We start from the raw sequence: 10,825 nt of genomic DNA on the forward strand, positions 1-10,825 counted from the left end.
CCGGGCCCCTGCCCGCTGCCTGCCCGCTGCCTGCTGCCCGCCCGCCGGTGCGCTGCCCTCGCTTCCCCGCTGCTTCCACCGGGGAGCGGATTTTTTTTGGGGGGGGGCGTCTCTGCTAATTACAGGCTGCACGGCCGCGGCACCCCGCCGCGGGTGGGAATTCCTCGGCAAGCAGCGGTCTCGGACACAGGACTGCGAATTGCAATGCACCTAACAGTTGTATTAAACCCAGCCGGCTGCTTAGAGTTTGTCGTCTTTTCCTTTTTTTACTTTTCCTTTTTTTTTTTTCTGTATTTTCTTCCTTTTTTCCCTGTTCCTTTTTCCCCTTTCCTTCCCCTATTTTTTTCACCCTTTTTTTTTTCCTTATTTTCTTTTTTTTTTTTTTTTTTTTTTTTTTTCTAGTGCATTGCAAGAGCCTCAATGCAGCTAAAGGCCCTGAGCCCTTGGCAGGAACGGGGAGGAGGGACCGAAACAGTTTCTCACCTGGAGGTGCCACCAGCTCCTGACTCCTCAGATGGGAGCGAGCACTTCCCGGGATGGTCCCCGGCCCAGGTTTGTGCTCCTTGCGGGAAGGATTCAAAGAAAGTGTTATTGAGGCATTAACTATGTCACTTTTTGTCCCAGCTATTGCAGCCAAAGCTTGTGGGCAGCTTTATAGAGGTGGCTTGGGCTCTCAAAGGCATCTGGGACCCGCAGGGAAATAAAACTTCCCTGCAAAAGGTATTAAAAGAGCCTTTGTGGGGCTTTGCTGCAGGGGCAGCAGTACACGGCTGGACACTGCAGCAGACAGAACTTCCCTGAAAGGTATTAAAAGAGCCTTTGTGGGGCTTTGCTGCAGGGGCAGCAGTACACGGCTGGACACTACGGAGGATGGTCACCCATGACCCATGCTGGCTTTCCCCGTGGGCGCGTGGGCTGTGTGTTTCAGTAGCTCAGGGCAGAGTCCCGGGAGCTCACCCCATGCCCGAGCCACCGCTGAGCCGCAGCGGGTGAGCCGGGCTGGGACAGGCTGTGCCTCCCCGACAGCACCCCCTGACCCCCCGATGTAAGGATCCACTTCGTTTTGCATCTGGAGACGATCAGACCATGCTGTGCCTCACACTGCAGCCCGTGCAAGGAGAGCACCCCAGCTCACCAGCACCCCGCTCCCACCCCAGCGCCATGGGGATGGGCCCTCCCCTCTCCCTTTCCCCAGCAGAGCAGATGGAGACACCAATCCCCTGTCCCCACATGGAAAACACAAGGGGTAGGGATTTCTCCTGCCATCCTAAAATATTGGTGGCTTAGGAAGGGTGTGGGTGGGAAAAGCTGTGATGATACATTTGTCCTGGGAACAGATTAAACTTAATAACACAGGGTCACTGCGGCGAAGGTGCATCTGATCAATGCAGTGAGACGAGGCAGAGCTCGATGGTGGGGAACGGACCCCGGGGTAGCAGCTCCTGCATGTCTGGTGTGACCCCACGGCATTGGGAGCTCACCTGAGAAAATCCACCTGCAGCTGTGCTGAGCGTGGGGCAGCCAGGGCTGCCCTGCTCAGAAAGGGGGCTTGGGGGTGCCAGCCAGCCTGCTTCAGGGAGGAACGCACCACCCAGCATGGGGGTCCTGCTGGGCTGCGGGGACAGCGGGTGCTGGCAGCCCCAGCAGCTCCCCCAGGCCCACCCTGTGCTCAGTGGGACCCCCTGCTCGTCCCGGCCCGGGGTCAGTGTGCTGCAATGAGCTGCCATGTTCGCAGCTCCAGCAGCCACGTCCCCAGAGCCACCGACAAGCCCGGACCTGTGAGGGCTGTGCCGAGCATCACAGAGGGTGTGGTGGAGCCAGCCTGGCTCCCAGCGGCACCCCCAGCCTCGGGGCGGGGGGCGGTGGTGGCTCAGTGCTGAGCCCGAACTCCTGGGGATCTCCGGGGCAGGGATGCTGGCTCAGCTCAGCCTCTCCGTCGCATGCTTTGTCGCAGGAGGGAAGCTGAGTGGGGCCGTCCTGAGCCCTGTGGGTGCGTCTCCGTTCGGCTGCAGGGATGGAAAGCTCCCCTAGGACTGGTAGGCCCTCGTCCCGGGTGCTCGCCTGCATGGCCAAGACAGTCAGACGTGCGGGGTGCTGATGCCTGCCAGCAGACAGTCCCTTTGTGTCTTTAGCCCAGGCGGTGCTTGTGCAGGATCTGGCCACCAAGGCTACTGAGGCTGTTGGGGTCATTGCAGGTTTGTTTTGCAAGTATGTCCTTGGCAAAGGTGATCCAAAACCCTGGTCCTCCCCTTGAGCCTTTCCTAGGGCTTCCAGCAAGGTGATGGCCAGGGTCCCTTCGCTCACATCTCCTTGCAGCAGGCTCGGGAAGAAGCACAGCCTGAATGCAGAGCCAGAGCTTGGGGCTGCCTAATTTTGAAGGCAACCTGCCGGGACCAGCATGAGGGGCAGGCTGGCATGCTCTCCCCTGCTGCTGCCCCGGTGAGCGGCTGTACCACCAATGACCAATTCCTTGTTGGAAATCAGTTTGCTGCAGCTGCAAGTCCATTGCTGCTCTGCATCCTGAGGGCGGGAGCGTTTCAGCGTGGGGCAGGGCAAAGGCTGGGTGTCCCCAGACCTCCATGGGGTTTGGCATGGGCAGGGATGGACACGAGCGCGGATGTCCCCATGGCTCTGCCCAGCCGGGCTGGGGTGAGGGCTCGAGGTCCTGGGGGTGCTCCCAGTGCCAAAAGGCATGGGCTCACCCACAGGCACTGCCCTTGCCACTGCCACGTCACCCTGCTGGCCCTGGGCAGGAGGGAGGCTTGGGTGTTTTGCCCAGTGTTGACACTGCGGAGGGAAAAGACCCAGTTTTTAATCATGGGCTGGTTATTTTGGGGAAGCAGGGGCGTGCAGGAGGTGGGCTGGCAGCCCCAGGCGCACCAGAGAGAACAATGGGGCCACTGTGCAGCCGAACGCCCTGGCTCCTGTCAGAAAGATCTGGTGAGGGATTTTCACCACGTTTCTATTCCCCCACTCAGGTATAATTACATGGGGGAACAAAGAGTCCTTCAAACCTGCCTGCTCCCTCTGGCACAGCCCCAGGGGGGCTGCGCGCACGCATACATGTTGGCTCTTGGCAGGGTGTGAGGGGACGGTGACCATGCACACCAGCAAAGGCAGCCCGATGGGCCTGGTGACACTGGATAGTGCCATGGGGACAAATCCTGGGTGCATCCCCAGCTCTCCTAGGAGCCACAGACAGGGTGTGTGGGGGGGCTCCTCTCCCAGAGTCACGCTCCTGGTTGTGCACCCCAGGGCAGAAAGCAAAGAGCAAATCTCACCCTGCCTCTCAGCACTGATCTGCTGCTCTTAATGTAGCCATAAGCTGGAGTGGGTTTAATAGCGAGCCTTTTCTTCTGCACCTTTGGTGCCTTGTCCCATGTGTAGGAGCCCCTGCAAGCTCCCTTGCTGGGTGCTGGTTTGGGGCTCAGCAGTGGGGCAGCGCCAGGGGCTGCTCCCTTTGATCCCGTTCAGGCAGACACCTCCTGGCAGCCCCTCCATGTGGGGTCGGGACGGATGGCCCCCCATGAGCAGCATGCCAGGGGCCCCGTGTCGGTCCCATGCGGGTCTGGCAGGTGAGGACCACTGCCAGCATCCCTGTGGGGAGCGGGTGTGCGAAGAGCTAAAGCCCCTGGGCTGCTCCCCTGTACCGTGATGCCTGGCCCCAGCAGGGCTGAGCCCTTCTCGCAGGGACTTGCTGCAGTCCGGCTCAGGCAGGGACTGTCAGGCAGCAGCGGAGGCAGGCAGGGTCTGGCTGGGGCAGTCCCGCTCCCCGGCAAGGTTCCCAGGGCCAGGCTCCCTCTCTGGGAATGGATTTGCGCTGGACTGAGCTGTGCTCACGCATCAAAGCTGTAGCAAATCATTCCCTCTGTCTTTTTTTTCCAGCCTGTGTCTGCTGCTCAGCCCACACCCCGAAATCCCGGGGCTGCGGCCGGGGCCAGGTCCCTGTTCTGGTTGCAGGGAGCAAGGACACATCACTGCGTGGTCGAAGCCCTCCAGCTGCTGCTTCCTCTCCCAGCTGCTGCTCCTGGCAGAGCCCAGCGCCTGGCCCGACGTCCCAGTCCCTTCGCAGAGACCCGCCAGAGTGGGGTCTCCCGGCCAGGCTTGATGCAGAGGTGAGGGGCACCAATGAGGGAGTTTGGGGCTTCATCCCCAAGCTGTCCCAGCGTAAGCCAGCCAGGGCAGGAGGCCAGATTTAACAGGGCAGGGGGCATAGGGGTGCTTGCAGCCAGCAGGACTGTGCGGCTGGGGTGCTGGCATGCTGCATGCATGGTGCTGCACGGTGCCGCCTGCTCCCCGCAGTGCTCCGAGCAAAGCCACACCGGGGTAGCACCAAGCCCGACAGCCCTGGGGCTGCGGATGAGCACCCAGGGGTGCTGCTCAGCTCCTCTGCTGGTGGCTCTGCAGCCACCGAGTCCTCGCTGGGCTCACAGGGAGGGATCTGCACCCAGTCGGTTCCTTCTCAGTGCTGATCCTAACAACTGTGACTGTCTGCCCGGTTTGCATGCCTAATTACAGCAACAGTGCATGGGAATCAGGCCTGCATTTGTCAAGCCCAGTTGTTTATTTAAGCTGTTTAAAAATCTACTTTCCCTCCCCAGTGAACCCTGAGAAAACCATCCATGTGTTTCTTTTGAGAGCAGGATGAAAGCAGATTACCAGCTCCCTCCATCCTGCCCCCGCTAGCTGGGCTCCCCAAACCCCCCAGCAGCGCAGCAGCATGGGGCCAGCCGTGTGGAGCTGTGTCCAGCGCTGACCCTGCATCCCTAACCTGGCCACCAAGCCCCAGCTGCAGCCCCAGAGCAGTGATCCAGTCCTTCATCCCAGCAGGATGCTGCCAGCCCCCGGGCTCAGTCCTTCCCTGGGCTGCAGGGAGTCCGGAGCTTGCCAGGAGTGAGCTTGTTTTCAGCTTGTTTTTCTTGTTTTAAGGAAAAAAAAAAACAAAAAAGGAAACCCAGTTTTCCACAGGCTTTTTGGCTGCATGGGCAGGGCTGAGCGCCTGGAGCTGTGGGCACAGACGCGTGGCAGTCTCTGCCCCCAAACAGCCCATCTTGGGACAGGGGCTAATAATGCCCGCTCCTGGTGTCGCCGGTGACACAGACACCCGCTGGTGTCGCCGGCTTGCTCCATCCTTACTGCTATTTGGGTTTTTTTTAGAGTCTGGCCAGTGGGGCCACACGCCTGGGCAGTTCCTGATGCGCTTGGAGTCTCTTGAGCAGGTAATTATAATTCCTCAGCGACCCAACTCAGCTTATTTTGGCCCTGGCGTAGTTTTGCATCCCACTGCCCAGCTGGGTTATTTATAGCTCTGTCAGAAAAAGGGTAAAGTCAGCACAGATTTTCTGGGCACTACCCAAACCTATGGCCCCGTATGCAGGGCTGCACGGGGCTGGGGCCAGGGCTGCCCTTGGAGGGATGCTCAGGGTAATGGGACCCCACTGGGGTCTGCAGGTAGGGCTGGGACCAGTGCGAGGGATTGGTAGGGAGGGGGATTTTTTGGCTCATGATGCAGTCACCGGCCCCTTGGTTCAGTTGTGTCGGCCAAGCCCTGTTTGTGCACTGCACCAGCCCTGGGCATCAGCCCCAGGGGCACCACGTTTCCAAGAAAGGGATTTTTCTCTGCACCTTTCCCCTGGCCGGTGGGCAGAGCAGCATCCCCGCATCCCCTGCTCTCGTGGGCTGGTGATATAGATATTTACACCAAGCAGAGTGGGCCGTGGGCCCACTGGACCACCTGGAGGCTCTGCCTGGGGGTATGGGACAGGGATAGCCCCAAGTGAAGGGCTTAGGGCTGGCGGGGACAGGCTGCTCCGGTGGGGTGGTCCCGCTTGCCCTGTGTCTCCGGCGCTGGTTGCAGCAGCTTGTCCTGATGCCAGGTCCCCAGTGATGCTCGCCTGCAACCCCGTGCTCCTCCACAGAGGATGGGCAGGGACCTGGGAGCACTGCCACCACCCTGACCATGCTCATGTCAGGGAGGTGACGAAGCCACAGCGCAGCAGAGGGACCTGCCCTGGACTGCCCTTGCCAAGGCAAACACCTCGTTGGATCACACGAGCTGGGGAAGCACATCCAGGCCTGGCAGCGAGCCTGCTGGTGACAAGCTGCCCTGGCATGGAACAGTCCGGTTCCTTACAGCCCCCTGGCCAGCTCCCCACCCCTCACACTCAGGGGGGTGTGCAAAAACCCCCTTGAACCGGAGTTTTTCTGGCCTTTCTGCAGTTGTGGTTGCAAATTGCCCTACGAGCAAGCCAGTCCGCTGGCCGCCTTAGTGCCAAGAATGGTGTCACTGGGCTGGATTTCGGCTGGGTGAGCCAGGAAGGGACATTCCCCGCACCCCCCGTGTGCCACGGCTGCCCCCCACTCCCCGAAAAACCAGCTGTATGGTTTGGGGCAAAATGCAATGCAATGGCTGTTTAAAAAAACCAGCCAAACCCCCTGAGTTGGGCAGAAAATGTCCCCCAGGGATGGCCAGAGATGCCCGGGGGATCCTCAGCACCCAGTGTGGCTCCCGGGCTGGCCTGAGCCTCTGGGCAGTATGGGCAGAGGCAGTGTGATGAGTGCGGTGGTGCTCAGCACACAAGGTGCTGGTGGCTGAGCGCACTAGATGGCAGCAGCTCTTCTTCCAAACGGCCAGGACAGCGCCGCACAGCCCAGGCAGAAAGGGAGACACACCAAGACCAGACTTCATGTTCCTCTGACATATTGTTTCATGGAGGGAAAGCCAGGATTTTATTTTCTTCTTGATGTTTTTGAAGGTGCGTTCACCTCCGGGACCTGAAATGGCTCCTTGGTGCGGTGGGGCTCCGGGCAGCCCCAGCTGCACCCCGGCCCTGTGGGACCAGGGGATCCCCGTTGCCTTCGAGCCTTGCCATCGCCTGGGGATGCTCATGCAACGCCACGGCTGCACACAGAGTAAGTTATCCTGAGCACCCCTAAGGCATTTGATGCTTTTCCTAAATCCTCAGCTCTTGGAGTGATGTGAAGAGGTTTTTTTCATGCTTCATTTTATACCCATGTCGCTGGCTGCCTTGGGGATGGGGAAAAACTCCACATACAGTTCAGGAGCACAGAAAAGAGCTGCCAGACGGGCTCCAGTGGGCAGCCCTGCTCTGAGTAGGCAGCCCAGCTCGCCGGAGCCTGTGGGACGGTCTGTGCGTGTTTCCCTGGCGTGTGTTGGGTTATCGTAGGATCCGGCAAAGACGGTTGCTGCCGACTCGCGAGCGAGAACGTACAACTGGATGGCTGGCGCCTGTCCGAGACATTTGTGTTAATCAGTGATTATGCAAATAAACAGCTCTGCCGACGCTACCAGCTCCTCCGCCGCGACGCGGAGCATATGTTCCCCATGGCAGGGAAGTGCCTCCTCCAGGAGCTGCAAAGCTCCTCGTTTCCATTTGCAGGACCTGCTGTGAAAAGCAGATTAAATGCAGCCCATGGCTTGTCGGGGGAAGGCAGGAGCCCCTCGAGGCCCCCCAGCCCGCCCACCGCCGCCTCTCCCCTTTCCCCATGTGGTTTGAATTACTGTGGCTGTCTGCTTAATCCATCAGGCTTCAAGAATGAGCCACTCGGTGCTTTCTTGGCCTCTTCAGCAAAGCACTGCGCCGTAAACATAACAAGGCAGGCTTGTTCCAAGCCCTTGAAGTCAGTAAGCAATGCTCCTCCTGCCCTTCGGGACCAGGCTGCTGCTAAATATAGCCAAGGGCGCTTTCCATTCATAAAATGTGAATTATGCCCTGGCCTCTGAGGGAGGGGAGCGAGTTGAGGAGCCCGCGGGCTCCAGACACTCCTGCGCGGGATGCAGGCAGAAACTGAAAGGCTTGGCCCCATCCTTTCACTGCCCTCCAGTCCTTCCCCAAGGAGATGGGGGGGAAATGCTTTTGGGGGAGATATGAGGGATCCTCTGTTCAGGTTGATTAAAGGATTTTCTTGCGTCTCATCCTCAGTTACATTAGGGCCGGGGTGGATTTGCTGGGGAGGTGAGCATAGGGGACGGTAAGCACGGGCCGATGGGGTGGCCCAAGCGGCTGTCGCACAGGGGAAGCCCCCGCTGCCCCCAGCACCTGTATAAAATGCTCGAGCATTTGCCAGGAACGGGAGCAGTAAGGTCTCATACCACTGCTCCCAACACCTAATGAGGCACCGGGACCTGCCTTCTGATGAGGGACTTGCTTCCTTTTGAACCCCCCTGCGGCTCTTTACGTGGTTAGCCTTCCTCTCTCCTCCAGCCCTTTCCTCCACCAGCCCTTGGCTGTTGGCATGCACTGTAATATTCTCCCTGAGTTTCTCCTCCAGCAGCTGCAGCTCCAGACGCACACAGATGTGTCTGCCAACAGCTTTTCACCCTCTGTGAGGTTCCTGTTTTGGGGAAGAAGGAACCCCATCTCCTGGTGGAGTTTAGGGAGGTGCTGCGCCCTGGGAAGCCCTGGGTTAGGACCCCGGAGACTCGAGCTCTTGTGCTCCCATGGGAGCTGGGGCCATGCACAAGCTGCAGAGGGAGGAGGCCAAGACACCGGGCATCACCATGTGTCTCCATGCTGGCTGGTGAGAGGCCGTCGGTCCCTTGCAGCCCCGAATTCAGCATCCTGAGCTGCAGCATGGCAGGGGATGCACACGGCGAGGCCGAGGACGGGCTGCGTGCCGGGGCTGTGGGTCTGTGCAGTGCCGGTGTCCAAAACATGCTGGATGGCACAAAACACACGGGTAAGCTGGGCGATGAGCCAGGGATGCCCGTGTGTGGGGCCAGGCGCCCCGTACTCCTGGGGTGCTGCGAGTCATGGGGCACCATGCTTCCCCTGCTCCCCTGCCCGCTGCCTCCGAGTTCAGTGTGGGTTAACCACCTCCGTGGGTTTGGCAGTTGGGTTGTTTCAAAACCCAGCTCAGAACTGCCAAACCAGCAGGTTTCCAGGTACACCATGGGCCTTTTCATGCCACGGAGATCTGAAGACTAAATAAAGCTGTAAGACCCACTCTGCGTAACGCTCGGGTCCGGCTCCAAGAAACCTGGCTTCTTTTTATGGCATCTTTAGATCAGCAGTTTCCTGCTGATGCCAGCACTGCAATTTCTGTGTGTTTGTTTGTGTGTGTGTGTAAGTGTGTAAAACAACAGAGCTTGGCAGAGCTACGCCAGCTAGGAAGGGGCTGGGTTTCTTACTGAAGTTTTTCTTTCTCTCTTTTTCTCTTTTCCTTTTGAAATAACCCCATTTGGGCCTCTAATAAAAAAACAAACCATCTGGTACCGAGTATTTGGCTGCTGGAAATCAGCTCCTCGTTACTGAAAAGCACAGAAGCGATGCAGGGATTCCTGGTATAGATCAGTAACACTTAAGGGCACATTTGTTCATCATCCCTGTCCCTCCTGACCTTTGAATATATGGACTGAGGACATCAAGGGAGCTGTGATGCTCTGTGCCAGCACAGGAGGTAAATCGTGAAGGTTAGTAAAGAAGCAATTGAATCAGTAGAGTCCTTGAAGCCTGATTTATTGACGCTCTCATGTGAGATCTCAGCAGGGTCAGATGCTGCCATGAAGAGACAAGTCAGCAAATCACAGTGACACAGTGGGCATTCGATGCGTGGGGAGGACCCTTCAGCAGGGCCACCCCGAGCCCCGGACGGGGACCCCTGGCATGGCTCACGGCTGTTCCCCTTCCCTGGGGCCGGTGGCAAGGGGGGCCACCCCGAGCCCCGGATGGGGACCCCTGGCATGGCTCACGGCTCTTCCCCTTCCCTGGGGCCGGCGGCAAGGCCGAGCCTCTGCCCGCCCAGCTTGCTAGCTCTGCATGAAGAGGTGGAAGTTGGTCCTGGTGAACTCCTGATGGATGCTGTCAAGTAATTTGTCCGAGTCCTGGGGGACGTCCGAAAGGACCTGCTGCCCTGGGATGAAGCTCTGCTCCGGGGTGTAGGTGAACGTGAATGAGCTGGAGTAGATGAGGCCATCGTCCCTGATCAGCAGGAGTGGGACCGTGATGGGGTATCGCAGCCACCTCCAGTCACTGCCGAAGGCAGAGACGTCAGGGACGACACACACGAGGGACTTGGGGCTCCTGGGAACAGCACAGGAGAGGAAAACATGCATTAACCTGGGAGGGCCCGGCGCAGGAGTGGCCAGCAGTGAGTGCCGGCATGTCTTCTCCAGCCTGGAGCTCAGCATGAAGCCTCTGGCCGGTTTCCCCTCTCCTCTCCAGTGTTTCGTTCCCCTCTGCCAGGGTTGCTTGCTTCTTTGCAGCCCCCAAGGTCCCCATGTCCATTGTCCACTGCTATCCCCAGACCGCATCCAGAGCCAGCAGGCACCAGCCAGACTCATCCCTGCCTCTCCTTGCAATGCTCGTGCTTGGTCCCACAGAAGGGGCAGTGCAAGTGCCCTGTCCCCGAGGTCGGCAGCCTCATCCTTCCCAGAGCTGCCCAGCACTGCCCAAACCCGGCTGCCATTCCCTGCCTGCTCCCTGGCCCCCTCGGCCATGTTACCTGTACATAGTCTCTGCTTCCACATCTCCAAACCAGACCTTGAGGTGTGCGTGGAAATACTCTCCCTGCACCTCCAGCATGGCCACGTCCCCGCCGCCTGTGAGCTGTGACAGAGTGCGTGGCAGTGTGTTACGTGATGGAATGAGCCAGACTCCTTCTCCCACAGGATGCTCTGCCCGTGTGTCCCATCCCCGCTGCAGCAATCCAGACCCGGGCAATCCCACAGCATCCCAAAACCAGGAGATGCTGAGCGCGGGTGCAAGGGCTCAGCAGCAGGAGCCATGACGGAGGCAGGTGATGGAGAGGCGGGGGGGGGGGGGGGGGGGGCCCCTGGCCCCCCCCGCGGGGGGGGGGGGGGGGG

The 10,825-nt window shown here is 59.4% G+C and overlaps 1 protein-coding gene across 1 annotated transcript in view; it reads right to left on the reverse strand.

Moving 5' to 3' along the window:
- Nucleotides 1-9,769: 9,769 nt before the first annotated feature.
- RBPJL (recombination signal binding protein for immunoglobulin kappa J region like) overlaps nucleotides 9,770-10,825 on the reverse strand; it is a 7,885-nt gene continuing 6,829 nt past the window's right edge. The window contains exons 10-11 of the mRNA XM_009282216.1: nucleotides 10,465-10,568; nucleotides 9,770-10,043 (exon numbers count right to left, since the gene is read on the reverse strand). Of these exons, the coding sequence (XP_009280491.1) occupies nucleotides 9,770-10,043; nucleotides 10,465-10,568 (378 nt within the window). The remainder of the gene's footprint in view (nucleotides 10,044-10,464; nucleotides 10,569-10,825) is intronic.

Source organism: Aptenodytes forsteri, unplaced genomic scaffold (genome assembly GCF_000699145.1).
Source record: "Aptenodytes forsteri isolate BGI_AS27 unplaced genomic scaffold, ASM69914v1 Scaffold149, whole genome shotgun sequence".
In the NCBI taxonomy this organism is placed as follows: domain Eukaryota; kingdom Metazoa; phylum Chordata; class Aves; order Sphenisciformes; family Spheniscidae; genus Aptenodytes; species Aptenodytes forsteri.